This window comes from Lissotriton vulgaris, chromosome 6 (genome assembly GCF_964263255.1).
Source record: "Lissotriton vulgaris chromosome 6, aLisVul1.2, whole genome shotgun sequence".
Classification (NCBI taxonomy): domain Eukaryota; kingdom Metazoa; phylum Chordata; class Amphibia; order Caudata; family Salamandridae; genus Lissotriton; species Lissotriton vulgaris.
Window position 1 is genome coordinate 1405382773 of NC_141694.1, and position 19092 is coordinate 1405401864.

At 44.9% G+C, this 19092-nt stretch overlaps 1 protein-coding gene across 5 annotated transcripts in view; it reads left to right on the plus strand.

The window, feature by feature from the left end:
- RALGAPA2 (Ral GTPase activating protein catalytic subunit alpha 2) overlaps positions 1 to 19092 on the plus strand; it is a 1781019-nt gene that overhangs the window by 1064415 nt on the left and 697512 nt on the right. For all 5 annotated transcript variants that reach the window (XM_086927515.1, XM_086927511.1, XM_086927512.1 and 2 more), the window contains 2 exons: positions 2084 to 2221; positions 16082 to 16265. In XM_086927515.1, coding sequence (XP_086783641.1) covers positions 2084 to 2221; positions 16082 to 16265 — 322 coding nt within the window. The remainder of the gene's footprint in view (positions 1 to 2083; positions 2222 to 16081; positions 16266 to 19092) is intronic.

The following is a 19092-nucleotide window of genomic DNA, read 5'->3' on the forward strand; positions in this document are numbered from 1 at the left end:
TCCCTGTACTGTGATGAATGCCAGGATCCGGGAAGTCCAGAGAACGAACACAAAATAAGAAAATAAAGGGAAGGAGGAAACTCGCCAGGCGGACCACAAATCCCACAATGCCACGTAAACCACTCGCACCACTGCTCCCGCAAATACCGGCCGTTCGACGGGACCTTAGTCCGGCCCAATGACGGGTCCACAAGTAACAGGGCGCAGTAAGTCACTATGACACCGGGGTAAGACAGCCGGCACTGAGCGAGGGAAGGAATGGGAAGTAGCACCCACGTTAAATAGGACACGTGGGTCTACCGGGATGAGGCAGAAATCTTCTGTACTACCCCTGAGAATTCACCGGAGAAAACATCTCGGTGCGAGGTAATCAGGAAGGAACGAGCCTCGGCAAGGAATCAGGAAAGCAGCATCAGATACAGGATGGGCCGCTCTGGAATCCGGGCGAGAGGTAAGGTCAGATATACCAAGTACCCCAAGTCAGGAATAAACAAACGAGCAAATGTGAACGGCACTTGGTAAGGGATTGCTGTGCCTCAGATCAAAGAAGGTGTGCCCACGACATGGGAGTGCAACAGGAAAAGGCCAAGCGGAAATGATAGAAACTAGAGCGCAAAGCGCTGAGAGCCTGGGGAAGCGAGCTTATGTTCCGGCTCGGACCCCCCTCGCGCATGCGCATTACGGCGAGGCCATATTGGATTAGTCTCGTTAGTTCGTCTTTCAGTTCCACGGAGGCTAGGCAGGCGTGACACTGTCTGCCTGGCGTGTACCATTGGAAGTACTGCTGGAGAAAAGATGGACCAATTCTATGTACCGCTTTGTACACTATACACAGTGATTTAAACATTATCCGTTTGCGCACAGGGAGCCAGTGCAGTTTCCTTAGTTCCCGGGCAACCAGTGGAAACTTGGGCAGGCCGGCGATGAGACGCACGGCAGCATTTTGCAGCACCTGCAGTTTATTGAGCAACCCATGTTGGGCCTCAAGGAGAAGACTGTTGCAATAGTCGAGGCGGGAGAGCACAAATGCCATCACCACTGTTTTTTTGCAACTGTCCGGCAAGAAAGGGAGTATCTTCTTAATAATTTTCAGGGTCCAGTAAATGGAGGAAGTCAGTGCATTAACTTGAGGGTTAAAAGAAAGTTGATTGTCAATGAGAACACCTAAGTTCTTTACCTTAGTTACCAGAGTGGGCGAAGTGCCCATGTCTTCCGACCACCATTTGGGGCTCCAGAAGTTGACATCAGACCCAAAAAGTAAGACCTCGGTTTTGGAGGAGTTCAATTTAAGGCAATTACTTGCCATCCAAGTGCAGACTGCGGTCATACAGTCCTGAAACCTGGCAGCTATGCCTTCTTCTCTCCTCGGGAGCAGTGATACGACGATCTGATTATCATCTGCGTAAGACATTAATTCAAACCCGTAAGCCCGGATCACCGGGGCGAGAGATGAAACATAAATATTGAATAGGGTGGGGCTAAGGGAGGAACCCTGAGGGCCCCCCCCTGGGAGTTTAAAATGTCTAGACTCAAAATCTCTCAGGGCCACCACCTGAACCCTATTCATAAGGAAGGCTTTCAGGATGCTCTGGGCCCTCCCCTGAATCCCGCAGTCCTCTAAACCATCCACCAGGATACTATGGTGGACCGTGTCGAAGGCCGCGGACAGGTCGAGGAGGACCAGAGCCGCACGTCCCCCTGCATCCAACGCCTTCCTGATCTCTTCAGTAGATTTAATCAGAAAGTGCATGATTCTTGGTAGCCATTCAGGATAGCTAGGCCTAACTTACACATCCCTGGACACCATGGAGGTGTTTGCGAGAGTCTTGTATAGTTTCTGAATTCATGATAGTGGTTGGGCATGCTTTGGATGATTCACCAGGGATATTTTACAGCAATGTTTTTTTGGGGCTTATCAATACTGGAGAAACACTCTTAAAGGAAAGTATTTTGTCTTACAATTATTATATTTAATCTCTGTCATAGTATTGTGTAAAATAGCATTAGTCAACAGGAATGCTCATTTGCAAGAGGAGGAAAGACTGTGTAACATTCTCTATAATAATCAAGTTTTGCTTTTCAGTTTATAGTTTCTTTGTTACTTTGCCTGTTGGATTGGTGCATGGCGTTACCTATGAAAAGCTTACTAGAGCCAATTTCGACTGCTGTTATTGAAGATCAACATTCTCCAAAGGCTCCCTTACTGGACTACATATACAGGGTGAGATTACATAGTCAACCAGTTTTGTAACTATACGTATACTGATCACATAGAAAACATCTATGTGATAAGCTGTGATATCAAATTGCAGTAATTAACTCACCGTTGCTCGCATACAAATATGAAGACATTGTCATAAAATACATTTTTCATTAATGACATAGACAAGGCTTTTGGTTTTGGAGGAAGTAAGTTATATGTTTTAGTGAATATTGGCTCTTGCAGATTTAGGTGTAGGGCAGCCCCTTTAAACAACAACGACACTCTGAATCTTTTCACCTGCAATGTCTATTTTTCTAGCAGAGTTTTTAAGCCTAGGATTAGTACAGTGCCATCCACGCTGAGCTTGAAAGTGACAATGCCTTTTGTCATTTTTACAGCAAAGTCTTCAAGCTTAGGATTAGCTAGTGACATCCATGACGAGCTGAAAATTGATAAAGGCTTTTACCTCTCCAGGTTCAGTATTACAGTTTTGTATTGGTAAAATACCATCCAAGCCTACCTGGAATTATTAAAAGCAACCTCTGACGCATGCTTCTTTATTATTAGAGCTCTTCAGAGAGGTATAGCTTTTTCCAGACACAAGGAACGACCAAACAGAAGTCAAGACAATACACTTTCAGGCTTAAAGTGCTGCATAAATGATGCCAAAAAAGGTTGCAGGTAACTCTCAATAGCCCCAAACTTTTAGGTGGGGAGCTGATCCAGAAATTATTCTACCTATGTCTAGTCTCCTGCGCTAGGTGGCAGTGTCCATCATCACCAGCATCTTAAGATAATGATGGAACACAACATCGCTTTTATATATATTCATAAACATTTGCTTGCACAGCTGATGGTATCTTGCTTGTGGGTTCATCTGCTTCTTGTTATATATATATATATATATATATATATATATATATATATATATATATATATATATATATATATATATATATATATATATATATATATATATATATATATATATATATAACCACATATATATGTGGGTTCGAGGCACATGAGCTGCAGATTGCACACTGTGCATAGATCGCCACCTAGTGTTGGGCCCGGATGTTTGCAGTTTGTTTCTATCCTGAAAAGTTCTTTGAAAGTCACGAGATGGGTGACTTCTCCTCTGGACCATACTGCGCATGGACATCAGCTCCATCCTCAGATTGTGTTTTTCCACCATCGGGCTCGGATGTGTTTCCAGCGCCCCAGTTTCTAACCGATTTTCCTTCGGCGCGCAATCTTCACCCAGTTCGACGGCATTGTTCCGATCGCGATCCACATCGGCGCGACTCTTCACAACTTCGAAGTCTTCGATTCCGGTCGTCGACGAAGGCCTTCCGACCTGCCTAGGCCTTACTTTCTGGCTCATGGAAAGGACGCCATTCAAGAGGTGTCCTCGATGTAGATCAAAGTTTCCCCACACCGTTCTACATGAGGTGTGCAACCTTTGCCTCTCACCGAAGCACGAGGCCAAAGACTGTTTTGCTTGTGCCTCTTTACGCTCCCAAGAAAACGATTTGGGACCGACGAGCTTGAAGAACAATGGCTCGCTCGTCAACGTCGATTCCCGAAGACATCTTCAAAGAGGGCGTCGATGTGCCAGAACACCAGCAGGCCGCAGAAAGTGCCAGCTCCTCTGATGATAAAGTCTCAGACGTCGAGGTCATCACTCCAGCTCAACGGGTCGTAAGTAAGACCGTCGACCCCGACCGTTCCTCGACACCCTCTAAAAAGGCTTCGGTCACACCCTCACCTTCGTGCACACCGAGAGAATGCTTACCACGCCCTGCTTTCGGGCTCGGCAAAGAAGCCTATTAAGCCTTCAGGCGGATCATGCTCATATCAACCTAATTCCGGTGCCGATCCCATACCGACACCGAAAAAGAAGCCATCTTCCTCAACCACGCCGACCGCTGCTCCAACACCTAAGCACTCGGCGCCGAAGACTTGCGCCGGCTCATCGATGCCGAAACCGCACTCCGAGCCGAGTAAAAAATACTACCTAAAGGTCCCGACTCTCACGCTTCGGAACCGAAAAAACAGCCGGCACCGAAAAAACACGTTCCAATAAAAGCCATTTTGCCAATGCTTAAAGGGGTTTTAAGCACATAGCAGAAGTATTTAAAGATCCTGTCAGGGCTCGGGTCCTCAACCCTCGCATTGAGATAAAATACAAAGCTGCCCCTACCGACCCAGTTTACATTAGAGGTCCAGCACCATTAGATTCTTTAGTAGTATCCAATGCACGTAAACGTGCTAATTCACAGACATCAGGTGAGGCCTCACCACCAGATAAGGATTCTAAACTCCTTGACGCCTCTGGTAAGCGCACGGCGTCACAGGCAGCTAACATATGGCGCATTGCAAATACACAAGCGTTGTTGGCAAGATATGACAGGGCACATTATGATGGACTAGAGTCCATAATGCAGCATCTACCAGACAAGTATAAAAACAGGGCCAATGAACTCATACAAGAAGGTAAAAACATTACTAATATTTCTGTTCGTTGTGCCCTAGATGCTGCAGACACTGCCTCAAGGGCAATCAATACCAGCACACTCTTGCGTAGACATGCCTGGCTACTTATTTCAGGTTTTAAACCCGAGGTAGAAAATTCCATCCTCAATCAGCCATTTGATGAGTCACATTTATTTGGCCCTAATGTCGATGTGTATTTAGAGAAAATTAAAAAAGACACCAACACAGCAAAATCTATGTGAGCCTTGCAGCTGCAAGCTCCCAGACGCTCTTTTCGTCGCTCATCATACAGAGGTAACACAAGAGGTTACTCCTTCGAAAGCCCCTCCACTTCTTACAAGACCCCTAGCCAATCCACATTCCCTAAGGGCTACCAGAGAGGGGGTTACAGGGGTAACAACAGCAAAGGCAGAGGCAAAGCCAACAACTCCCGCTCTGCCGCCAACCCTACCCAGTGACTTTCCTCCGCTTCCCCCCCAACATTCCACTCCTGTGGGGTGAAGACTGCAACAATTCCTTCCTGCCTGGATCAACATCACATCAGACAGGTGGGTGCGACAAATTATTCACTCAGGTTACTGTCTAGAACTAACATCTACCCCCCAAACATACCACCCACACAGCGCCCAATGTCACAAGAACATCTATCACTGTTAAAGCAAAAAGTAATATCTTTGCTAGAAAAAAGTGCAATGAACCAGTTCCTCTGCACCAACAAAACAAGGGGGTTTACTCCCTATATTTTCTTATCTCAAAGAAGGACGGCTCTTTAAGGCCTATTCTGGACCTCAGACCGCTAAACATATACATACAGCCAGACCATTTTCACACGGTCACACTTCAACAAGTCCTTCCTCTCCTATTACAAAACGACTTCCTTGCTACTCTAGATCTCAAGGATGCATACTTCCACATTCCCATTCACGAAGCTCACAGGAAGTATCTCGGATTTGTAATAGACGGGCAGCACTATCAATTCAAAGTACTCCCATTCGGAGTCACTACAGCACCAAGAGTATTCACCAAGTGCCTAGCAGTAGTGGCAGCACATTAACGAAGACCACACATTCACGTCTTCCAGTATCTCGACGACTGGCTCATAAAAGCCAGCTCATACAACCAGTTTTCAACACACCCATGCCCCAATCCTACTGCTCCACAACTTGGAGTTCACAATAAACCACACCAATTCTCATCTGCAACCATCCAAAGTACAGCAGTATCTTGGTGCTACAATAAATACCTCAACAGCGCTAGCTTATCCCACTCCAATACGGATAGCCAGCATGCAAACTCTTCTCAAAAAGTTTCAGCCACAATACGCCCTTCCAGCACGAGTGTTTAGCTGCTTATAGGGATGATGGCCTCTTCCATTTTCATAGTGCCCCATGCAAGACTTCAAATGCTTCCTCTCCAAGAGTGCTTATCACCTCAATGGAACCAGGCTCAATGTCATTTAACAGACCTAGTATTGGTAGACGGTCGGACTCATCACTCTCTGCAGTGGTGGAACACTAAAAACCTTTCCACGGGATGACCGTTCCTAGAGCCAGTTCCCCAAATAATCTTGACAGTGGACGCATCGCTCTCCGGCTGGGGGGCCCACCTACTGCAACACATCACGCTAGGCAGGTGGACACTGCAACAAAAGTTACTCCACATCAATCATCTGGAGTTACTAGCTGTATTCCTAGCACTAAAAGCTTTTCAACAGCAAGTATCAGACAAAGCTGTGTTAGTCCGCACGGACAACATGACAGCCATGTATTACATACAGAAACAGGGCGGGACACACTCCCTGCAACTCTCTCAGCTAGCATAGAACATATGGCGTGGGCTATACCTCAAAACATACCTCTTAGCCCAGCATGTCCCAGGAGTTCAAAATACCATAGCAGATCTGTTAAGTCGTCAGACACAACAGATTCATGAATGGGAACTTCATCCAAAAGTTCTTCAACCATTGTTTCAGATGTGGGGACAACCTCAGATAGACCTCTTTGCCACCCATGAAAACGCCAAATGCCCAAGCTTCGCCACCAGATATATCCACACCCACTGGCCAAAGGCAATGCGATATGGATCAACTGGTCAAACAAATTAGCGTACGCTTTTCCACCTCTACCACTCATGCCACTAGTAGTACACAAACTACAGCAGCATTCTCTGACCCTCATCCTAGTTGCTCCAACGTAGGTCCGACAGCCGTGGTACACCACACTGCTACAACTGTCTGTAGTGCCACACCAAAAACTATACCTGTCTCCACGCCTTTTAACACAGAACAGTGTAGAGATCAGGCACCCGGACCCAGCTCAGCTCAACCTTGCGATCTGGCTCCTGAAATCCTAGAATTTGGATATCTTAACCTTCCTTCAGAGTGCATGAATGTTATTAAAGAAGCTAGATGCCCAACCACTAAAGCATGCTTTGCAGCTAAGTGGAAACGTTTTGTAATATATTGTCACAACAACAATATTAATCCTTTAGACATGTCTATTCAACACATCATAGGATACTTACTGCACCTCCAAAGATGTAACTTAGCCTACACATCTATTAGACTACATCTTGCAGCCATAGCAGCATACCTTTAAAACAGACAGCATCTATCTCTCTTCAGAGTGCCTGCTATTAAAGCCTTTACGGAAGGCCTTAAAAGAATAATTTCTCCCAGAGTACCACCTTTACCAGTGCGGAATTTGAACATTGTCCTCACATGGCTAATGGGACCTCCTTTCGAACCTTTACATAAATGTGAACTACAGTTTTTAACATGGAAGGTTGCGTTCCTAGTAGCTACGGAGAGTTAGTGAATTACAAGCACTAACCATTCAAGAACCTTTCTTGCAAATGCATCAAAATAAAGTTGTTCTCCGTACTAATCCTGAATTCCTATCTAAGGTAATTTCTCCCTTCCACCTCAATCAATCTGTGGAACTGCCAGTCTTCTTCTCGCAGCCACAAACCGTAGCAAAGAGCTCTTCATACCCTTGATGTCAAAAGAGCATTGCTATACTACATTAAGAGAACACAACCTTTTCGCAAAACCAAACAACTTTTTGTCTTTCTCACCACCACACAAGGGTAATCCCATTTCAAAATCTGGGATAGCTAGATGGATTGTCAAACGCATACAAATTTGCTACCACAAAGCTAAACTAACATTATCTGTTCCTCCAAAAGCCCATTCTACAAGAAAAATAGAGGCTTCAATGGCATTTCTAGGTAACATTCCCCTAGATGACATCTGCAAAGCAGCTACATGGTCTACACCGCACACATTCACAAAACACTATTGTGTAGATGTGCAAACCAAGCAGCAAGCTAATGTGGGCCAGGATATTCTCAGAACATTATTTTAAACTACTGCAAGAGATAGGGGTGGTCGCTGCTAACGGTGGGTACTGCTATACAATCTATGCACAGTGTGCAATCTGCAGCTCATATGCCTTGAACGGAAAATGCTACTTACCAGTATGCATCCTTTCTTGGCATTGTGAGCTGCAGAGTTGCACACGCCCACCCGCCTCCCTGGCCACCCTTGTCTGTTCCAGCACTATCTTAATTAGATACAATTTACACGGACATCCTTCCTCTTCTTGCAAAGCTCCATCATTTCCCAAATGGCGAAAAACAATCTGAGGATGGAGCCGATATCCATGCGCAGTATGGTCCAGAGGAGGAGTCGCCCATCCTATGACTTCCAAAGAACTTTTCAGGACAAAAACAAACTGCAAACATCTGGGCCCAACACTAGGTGGCGATCTATGCACAGCCTGCAACTCTGCAGCTCTACATGCCAAGAACAGATGCATACTGGTAAGTAGCATTTTCCATATATTTATTTGTGTGTGTATATGTATATATATATATATATCAAAGCTCCAAGATTCCCAACTGTTGGAGACGCACTCTGACATTCACTGCTGCAACATTCATGAGGTAAAAGCCGGATCGGCGAGCAGATCCAGTTTACAGCATGCCTGTCGATTCATGCTAGACGCGTTTCATGCTCATTGTACTCTTCAGCGGCGCGACAGTCATTTTGGCATAGAGGCCACACCTCACACTTAAACATTTGAGCCCTCCAATGGGCGACTCGAATGTGTGAGTGGAGGCCCATTGGTGGGCTTGAAACAGCTCAGACAGCGGCACATAACTGAAGCACACACTACAAGACCCACAAATCAACGCAGACTCATTTGAGTCGCCCATTGGAAGGCTCATATTTTTAATTGGGAGGTGTGGCCTCTATGCCAAAATGACTGTCGCGGCGCTGAATAGTGCAATGAGCACGAAACGCATCCGGCGTGAATCGACAGGCATGCTGTAAACTGGATCCGCTCTCCGATCCGGCTTTTACCTCATGAAGGTTGCTGCAGTGGATGTCAGAGTGCGTCTCCAACTGGTGGGAACCTTGGACCTTTGATTGATATATATATATATATTTTTTTTTTAATTTTTTCGGGGGAGTAAGTTATAGTTAGCTCAAGTAACTATAATTGTTGAATTACTATGGTTTTGTACAAGTGAAAGCTAAGGCTAACTATAACGTCCCTGTAACCTTTGTCTCTTTCAGTGAATTTCTATGTTTTTAAATTGTATTTCCTAACTGTAACCTTTGAGTCAGTGTGTGAGTGAATGTCTCAGTGGGTGTGTGGGTGTCTGAGTGGGCCTGGGAGTGGCTGCATAAATACCTCACTGGGTGTGTGAGGGTCTGAATGGGTCTGTGAGTGGGTGGCCAAGTCTCTGAGTGGGTCTGTGAATGTGCGTGTCAGCGTCAGAGTGGGTCTGTGAGTGGGCGCGCGGTTCTGTGAGTGGATGCATTGGTCTGTGAGTGGGTGCGTGGATCTGTGGGTCTTCGAGTGGGTTCATGGGTCTTCGAGTGGGTTCATGGGTCTTCGAGTGGGTTCATGGGTCTGTGAGTGAGTGCATGAGTGTCTGAGTGGGTCTGTGAATGGGCGCGTGACTGTCTGAGAGGGTGTGTGAGAGCATTCATGACTGTGAGAGGGCCTGTAATGGAATGTGTGAGTTATTTGAGTAGTTCTGTGTGGCTGAGTGTGTGTTTGAGTGGGTGCATGAGTATCTGGGTGGGGCTGTGAGTAGCTATGTGACTGCCTGAGTGGGCCTGTGAGTGGGTGAGCAAGTCTCTGAGCGGGCCTGTGAATGGGTGCATGAGTGTCAGAGTGGATCTCTAATTGCATGAATCTCTGTGGGCGAACAACCATTACTGTGCCGGCAACACTACGCATGGCTTTACGCCGCATGCTTTACAATACATGTGACGTTACCACGCGTGGACATTGTGACGCATACCATTACATCGCATGCACTTGCACATGCGCGTGTGATATAATGGCGATGCTGGAACCGGGAGCAGAGATGGCGACGCTGCACAGGAACCACGAGGAAACAAAGGTAAGGGTATGTTTTAAGGTTTAGGGCTTAAAGTTTAGAGCTTAAGGTTTGGGGTAGTGTGAGGGGGGATAGTGTATATTACTGTTTTGGGTACTGTATGTTACTGTATTGGTGTTTAGGGATTAGGTTGGGTAGTGTCAGGGGGGATAGTGTATATTACTGTTTAGGGCTTAGGGTTTGGTGTAGTGTATGTTACTGTTTTGGTGTTTAGGGCTTAGGGCTAGGGCTTTGAGGCAGGGGTTGTAGTCTATGGTCATATTTGAGCTTTTAGGGTCAGGGTTTTTTTTATTTAGGATGCGGGGAAATGGGGTCCGTTGTAAAGGCATTTAGTATGCATTTATAAGGACATTCGAACCAATGCCATACATTGTAATATCATGCGTTGTGCTGTACATCGCAAACTAAAAACTGCGTTGTAAAGGCACGCGTTGTTTTGGTTCGCGATGTTTCATCATACATCCGCGAGTGAGTGCGTGAGTCTGGGTTTGTGAGAACCTGCGTGAGTTTCTGAGTGGGTGTGTGAGAAGGTTGACAAGTATCTGAGTGTGTCTTCATGTGTGCGTCCATGTCGGAGTGGGTCTATGAGTGAGTGCGTGGGTCTCTGAGTGAGTCTGAGGGGTTGCATGAGTGTCTGAGTAGTTCTGTGAGAGCATGCATGAGTATGAGTGGGTCTATGAGTGGGTGCGTGAGTGTCTGAGAGGGTGTGTGAGTGGGTTCATGAGTCTCTGAGTGGATCAGCAAGTGTTTCTATAAGTCTTTGAATGGGTCTGTGAGTAGGTGCATAAGTCTGTCAGTGGTTTCCTAAGTATATCAGTGGGTCTGTAAGTGTGTGCATGAGTCATTGAGTTGGTGTGTGAGTGGGTGCATTAATGTCTGAGTGGGTCTCTGTATATTTTTTCTTCAATGCTATTCACAAATTCCACACTGACGATCACAACAAATTTGTGAATATCGGGCGTGAAAAAGAAAATCTCTTTAGCAACATATTATACACATGTGGAGTCCCGGAGAGATCCTTATAGTCCTCCCATTGGTTCGGGATGCATCCAACTTGACCCCTTATGTCTTGTTCTGACGTTTCATTTCTGCCCTGGGATTGTTACAATGAACTAAAATGACAGCCACAACTCTCTCCTCAGCTTGCGGCCAGCCATTCACAGCATTTCTATTAGCACCTACATTCACAATTTGTTGCAAATTATCTGTGAGCGCATATAAACAAATTTGGATGTTTTTAAATTTCTCAACAACTCCTAAACAGATTTGCACCAAATAAAAAAAAGCACAATCTGCGGACTAAAAGCCAGCTTTCTGCCAAATTCAGTGTAATTCCATCCAGCGGTTCGGGCTGCAGCCGTGTCTAAAGAGTTTATGGGAACTAACATGGGAAACACACTTTTTTGATCCCCCCCTTTTCTCGGCCCCAGTGTGACGGATCACTCGAAACTTTCCATGCACAACAAGACTTACTATGACACTTTCTTGGAAAAATTTCGTGAAGATTGGACAAATGATGCCAGAGATATAGGCAAGTCAAAAAATGCTTTTTCTATAGAAACATGGTCCTAACTATAACTTACTACTGGTGAATTAATATATCTATCAGATCACATTCCACTTCTGGACCCACTGTCAATAATGTATTTTGCTGTGGTATGTTCTTCCTTTTAGAAGGTTGAGGCTCCTGATGCTCTCAATATCTCCCAAGGTTATCTCTATGATGTGTCTGCTAAAGCTGCCATGGCACCCAATGCTTAGTCCTCCTGAGGTGAGTCTTGCCTGCATAGCTAGCCCCTAAAAAAGCGTCCTGTACCCTTCAAGCTGAGTCACGTCGCTCTTCAACAGCTATCTTCTTCGTGTCTTATGGAACCCACATAGACTTTGTTGAACCTGGTCTACTATCTGTCAGCAACATAGTAGATTCTGAGCCGAACAAGGGTAAACACTGCTTCTTCCTAATAGAAGGAGATTCCAGGATTGCTGTGTATAGCTAGACAGCAATGTATTCACCATATGTGTGATTTTTTTAGATTCGATTCTTATGCTGTGCAGATGCCTAAACGACCTTGCAAAACCGAAGATTATTGTGATAGTGACACTATGTTCTCCAATACACAATTGCGAATTGAACTACAAACTGCCAGTGACCTGGACTCTTCTTCTAGATATGGAATTTTCTGTTCCCTTGGGTCCTGCCCCTTCTGATCAAGTTTGTTCTTCTGTAATACTTAAAAAGGTTGCTCATACACTCTATGTCCCCAGGAGTACTGTGCAACCCATAACCCCAGAGAGCTTACCAGGCTAGGGAATTTACTGATACCATTTTGCTGTTTAATGAAGCTCTCATGCAGTATGTTGCCCATGCTTTGGATTAGCACAGACCAGCCTGACTGTTTCATGGGATGTGTCGAGAAAACACAAACCACCATATAAAAGATGCTGAGGGTTGGCACTCAAATATTATTTTGCTGCATGCCTAAAAAATATCTTTCTCTCAACTATGCAGTGATGGAATGGATGGATGGATGCAGCAAAGTAGTCCATGCATACAGGGCTGGGCACTTTTGGGCTCTGTTCATGCTCCAAGGTTAAGTGGTGTTTTTACCATACCACTCGTGGATGAGAATAACAGGCTTCTTGAGGAATGTCCAGGTGCAGTTACTGAGCAAGCCATTTAATGGGTACTGCTTCAATTGCAACAAATCTAACTTCTTCCTTGGGAGAGTTAAGCAAGGCAACGTTCAGGGTGCTCGGACTCTCATCCCTTTCTAAATGTTTCTACTACCAGGACTTGCAGGACGGTGGGCATTATGCTGGCAATCGAAGCAGCTTATTTGTCTCCAGCAGGACTGCGTTCACTTAGATCCCACACTACTGAACTCTTTGGTATGTTGGACGGTCCCCTCCAGCCTGCTCAGAGAAGCTCTCTTCCAGCTTGCCTGGCACTAGTTAACACTAGTGACTGGTGTGTCTATAGAAGGTGGAGGGACATCGGGGGCAGCTGATTTTCAATGTGCTCTCATAAACGGAAAAGTCTATATTTCACAGCAGTCTCCTGTAACCGAGGGCGGTGAAACTGGATCAGAGAGCCTTTTTCCTCACTTTCTAAGGAAACAGATTGTGGCCTCAATAGACAACATGACTATCATGCATTATTCCAACAGGGAGGAACAAGTGGGCTTGTTCTCCCTTTGAAAGGAAGGTATCTTTCAGCTAGTGGGGAAAGCCTTTATTAGATCACTTTGCCTCTGCAGAGATCATGCAATGTCAGCAGTTTTGTGCACTGGAATTTCCAAAGTGGCTCTTCTTATGAGACAATTTTCGTCTTGAGTGGAGCTCAGGCCTCCTGTTCGCCTTTCCGCCCATACCACTTCTGCCCAGAGCTCTCAAAAAGATTAGGAACGACTGTGCCAAAGCTATCCTTGTGGCTCAGGACTTGGCACGTTAAGTCTGGTATCCCGAGCTTTTGCACGTGAGCACCGATCCTCCTATCAGGCTGCCCCTTCAGGAGGGTCTTCTGTTTTCAGTAACATGGGAGGGTCCTCCACTCAAACCTTTCAACTGTGCATCTTCTTGCGTGGAGAGTGAGCGTTGGCAGTTGATCGCTTTTGACCTACCTCCTGAAGTCTGTAATGTTGTTCTGGCAGCGAGACATCCCTCCACTAAGACGGTATACACCTGCTAGTGGAAGAAATGTGTAATATATTCAACAGAGAAGTCTATTGACCCTCTTTCTGCTTCCCTTTATGATATTGTGCTTTTTATTTTGACCCTTGCAAGCAGGCTGTGCTTTGGGGCACCTTAAAAAGGTATCTTTCAGCTTTGTCTGCTTTCTGAGGCTGCCAGAACAACCCTCCTTATTTAAATCACCCATTATACATAGATTCCTGAAAGGCTTTTTACATATGTTCACACCTACCATTTCATTATGTCTCAGTGGGACCTTAATTTGGTTCTCAGTTTCCTCATATGCGCTCCTTTTGAAGCCTTCATAATTGTCTCCTCTGGCTGCTCACCATCAAAACTGCCTTCTTTTATTTGCTATACACATTTTATTGTTTTGTAACCCAAGATGATGAAAAATTACATCAAAGTAACACGTTAATAGCTTGTTATAGAAAAGGATATAGCGTTTGATCAAAGCAGCGAAAATCAGAAATCACAATATATATTTACTCAAATCAGCATCCAAGTCCCAATGGCAGGCATGATCTTAAGCGAATTGGCCCAACAACTTCCTCCAGTCTCGACCATGTTTGTCGGGGCAGCTCAGTGCCTTGTAGACAGGTTTCTCTTGCTGTGCATACCAATCTACTTCCCGGCACCATAACAAAATAGTTGGTGGACCAGAAGATGCCCATCGAGCGACAATATCACGTTTGGACACCAGGAGGGCCGTACCTAGAAACAAACAGCCTTCTTAGTGACAATTACATTTGCTAGGAGGGTGAGTGTGCTGCAAGCTTTTCCCTCCAAGCCCCTCTCTCTGATGAAATTCCCTGACGAATTGTTGCTTCGCATTAGGGCCTCTTTTCTTTTGAAAATCTGTCACCTTGCTCCCTTTCTACGCTCCTTGCATCCCTCTAAAGAAGAGGAGCGACTCCACCGTCTGGACACAAATAGAGCATTGTCATTCTACCTTGACCGCACAAAAGAGTTCTGGGTAGACAACCAACTGTCCATAGAGTACTGTGGATCGAAGGAAGGTCAGGCGGTGCAGAAAAAGACTCTCACGATGCGTTGTCCTTTGCATCAAGATTTGCATTCTCTAGCAAAGAAGCAGCCTCCTGACGGGTTAAGGGCTCATTCCACCAGAGCTAAGGCTGCTACCACTGTGCAGCAACGTGGAGTCCCAGTCCTTGACATCTGTCAGGCGGCAGTGTGGGCATCCCTACACATGTTTACCAAACATTACTGCCTAGACAGCCAGGTCAGCAGGGACGGCGGTTTTGGCCGCTCAGTCCTGCAGGCTCCTGAATGGATTGAATCCCCGGTGCACAACGGCTCCGTGCGGTTGAATTATTGCAGCGGGACTCGAAACAAAACAAACAAAACTCATTTAAGAAAGACTCTTCGGCATCAGCCGTTCATCTTGGTATACGGTTGGCCCTGGGAAGCTTGATTCCAGTCCAGGGAAGACATGGCTTGGCAGTTCGGGCTGGACTGTTCCCATGAGGCACAGGGTCAGACTGATTTGCATATGGCCATGTCTGAACTGGGGTGGCGGAGTGAGCTAAAGAACGGTGATGGATTAAACCCAGATCAGTTGACTGGGGGTGAGTGTTTGTATTGTCAACGCTCCGTCCATCACCCCCTTTGGTTTTTCACCCCACTCTGGCACCCCACTCTGGCACCCCACTCTGGCACCCCACTCTGGCACCCCACTCTAGCACCCCACTCTGGCACCCCACTCTGGCACCCCACTCTGACACCCCACACCACTCTACAACACTCTACTCTACCCCTGTCTACAATACTCCACCCCATCTACAATACTCCACCAACTTTTAGCCATGCTGAACAGCAGCCACACTGGTTTACAACATGGCTAAAACACATTGGCAAAGCCTACATCTCTTACATGGGCGAAACCTATTGACTTTGCCAGTGCTTGTTCTTTGTGAAGAAAAAAAAAGCAAAAGTTTTGGGAGATTCAAACATACTCAGTGGATTGTCTTCCCTTTGAACTATTCGTAGGTGGATGAACAGGGGCATGCAGAATAGGCTACTTGCTCAGATTTCTGCTACTAATTCAGAGATTATTTGTAGTCCCCAAAGTCAGAAAAGCATGGAGATCTCAGCTGTGTATTTGCAATGCACAGATTTCAGACTTGCCTTAACATTTTCAGGAATCTAGCTGATGCTTTCAGTTCAAATGTCTGATGCAGCCAGCACCACACTCATCAGTTGATAAAGATATATTTTATAAACGACATTGCTATACTTTTCTTCTGGCAGGTACTGCACTGCTGTGCCTATGGTTCAACGACGTATACCCAGCAAAGTCATTACACCCTGAGTCTTGCAGATCTCACCTCCATTGATTATGATCCATTTTTGCCTTTGGGAAATGTTAAGAATTCAGAACCAGCTCAGCCATATTCATCTGCAGATTTCAATAACTTGCTTACTGTTGCTGAAGGTGAGTACCTCAAGAGTTACATATTTCTTCAATATTAAAAATAATTGAAGTTGAATTGGAATATTCTTGCAGGGGGTATGTGCTTTGAGAAAGTTGTGCGTTCAGGTAACCCGCCAGTGTGCTTACCTGCAATTCTCATGACATTTGTAATTGATGGAAAGAAATGTATTTTTTCATCTGCTTGTAGCCTGGATGTGTTACTTCGAAGACCCGTGAACGGGATCTAGTATGTATATTCATATATATTTATTTATTTTCACAAAAAGCTGTATGTGTAGGTCATTACCAGGAGCATATGCTGCTGTGTGTTTATGTTGTTCTCTGGTCATATCTCGGTCAGAGGCTTTGGTGCTTAGACATCAGATCTACAGGTATTGTAGTTAAGGATGACGTACTTCTGAAACTAACTTTTTGATTCAGATATATTCGTCTTTTCAGGTGTGTTTTATTCTTGTTCAATATTAGTACTGTCAATGCTTTCTTAAATTATAAATTGCATGAACATCGTGGGTGTGGTAAAACAATAATGAAATGAGATGCACATTTTGATGCTTCACAAACTAACTTTCCTCAGACTAGTCCATTCAAGATTCAATGTGTATCTTGTTTATTGTGGTATTTCACATACAGTTTTTGGGGTCTTGAGGGACTACAGTTGTCACTGATTGTGCTATTACTCTTCCTGCTCTTGTGTATGTTGTTGGATCCGAACTATGCCCGGTTAGCTACTCAGTGAAGTGTTTGGAATAACAATTTGAGCAATGTCAGTGACCGAAAGTAGGAGTTAATAAATGACACCTACCTCATTCTGTAGTCATATTGAATAACAAGGCTCCAAGGTAAAGGAGAGGCTGGAAGAGGTAAACATGAGAAAGCAAGACGTTGTCGCGGCGCTATGTGACAGTCAGAAATTCTAGATCAGAGGTAGAAGGTGAATGATACAAGGATGAATATCTGTCATGGGCAAAGAGATAGGAGGAGAAGCCAAATAAGGTGGTTTAATAGGATAAACAAAGGAGTTGGCCCAAGACTGAACATTGAGGGGCGACTACCAATAGCAGTATGGCAGGGTGTGTGATAAGACTGGAAACTGAGTAGAATGGATTGCCTTGTCAACACGTTGTGAAAGAAACAGCTATAAGGAGCTAATCATGGGGCTTTACAAATGCTCAAGTTAACGTGTTTTAATGCCACAGAATATAACAGAAACTTTTGAAATGTGTGTGTTTTTTTTTTTTGCATTGTGCTATCATATAATCAAGTTTATTGGCATGTTGCTGTTTCTGTCAAACCACCAAATGTGTTTATTTGGACACAAAAATTAGTATTTAATTTTGCTTCCTGGATTACTTTTACTGCTTTTAAAATCACCATGCAAAATATTTGTCATTTGTTTTCTCGTTATCTGTTTGTGTTCACCTATGTCCATGAATATCTGTGCAACATAAATGTGTATATTAGCTGTAGTATCCTTGCTTTGTTTTACATCACTTCATGTTACTACATTAAGCTAACAAAATAAGTGTGTTGCATGTAAACATATGAATTTCCAGGCAGCCAGGTTAGTCCTCTAGTTCAATTAGAATCTTAAGTCTGTGCATTATCAGCACTCTTCTTACGTGCTCAAAAAGAGACCGTATACTTTTAACCCCTTCCATGCTCATGACGGAACGGTTCCGTCATAAGCGTAAGGTGGCCTGTGCTTATGACGGAACCGTTCCATCATGGTTCCATAGGTCCAATGGAACGTTCAGCACCGCAGCAAAATTTGCGCAGCACAGAAGGGGTTAAGTGAGTTGCTAATAGAAAAGCTGGACATGACAGGATTGAATTGGGGGGGGCGTCTTCCCTTTCTACATTGTGCTCAATGTACATGTTTTTGTACTTGTATAGCGCACAGCTACCCGCAGTGGGTTTCCCGGCGCTTGTACGAATACTGCAAGGGAACACTTCCTGGCTTTCCCTGTGAAGTGTCCACTCCTGGGCACTCCCATGGTGCAGACCAGGCATCCCTCGCGTTGTGGGGGCCGTTGTGGAGACTAAGCAAGCTATTGCCCAGAGTTGCAGCGTGGGACCCATGATCAGAATAGGCACTGAGGCGAGAATATCCGGTCAGGGGAATTAAAGAGCCCGAGACCCGCCGGGGCAGGAATCGAACCCTGGTCCCTGGCCAGAGCTCTACATCGAGGTCTGCCTGCTCTAACCATTGAGCCATAGTTTTCCACTCAAGAGCTTGCTCTACATTTAGCTTTCCTCTGTATTACCATATACTTGTGTGAACTTGCAAGATTTAGCTCTTCCCTTATCTGCAACAATTACAAATTAATGATCCTGCCTTACAAATTCACAATCCATTGCATTTTCATCCTGCCTCTTCATAAGATTCAGAATTAAATTGTTGTTTCCCCTATTCGCAGTGCATTGGTTTTCCACAACATTCGTTCCTGCCACGAGGAAAATCTACATTTCTAGAAGAAATAAATCCCATACTGCTTCATATTACTAAATTATATTACTGGATAATGCTTTTGGTGCCAGTGTTCTGCTTCTTTATTTCCCCTGGAATTTGTTCATCTTGCAGTGGGATTTTCTCTATAAATTCCTCTGTGCTGAACTAACAATGGAATCCAAACCAAAGCCAAGTGATAGAGCGCAAGGCAGGCTCTTTAAATTAGACCTATTTAACACTGTAAGCAACTCTAGCATTTATCATCCAGGAGAAGCATCTAGGGCTGTCCCTTCTGTTTTCATTTGTGCCCAAAAACAACATTGTTGGTTTTTTGAAGAGTTAATCCAAAGCACTGAACTTTTGAGGCCAAAAGGAAAT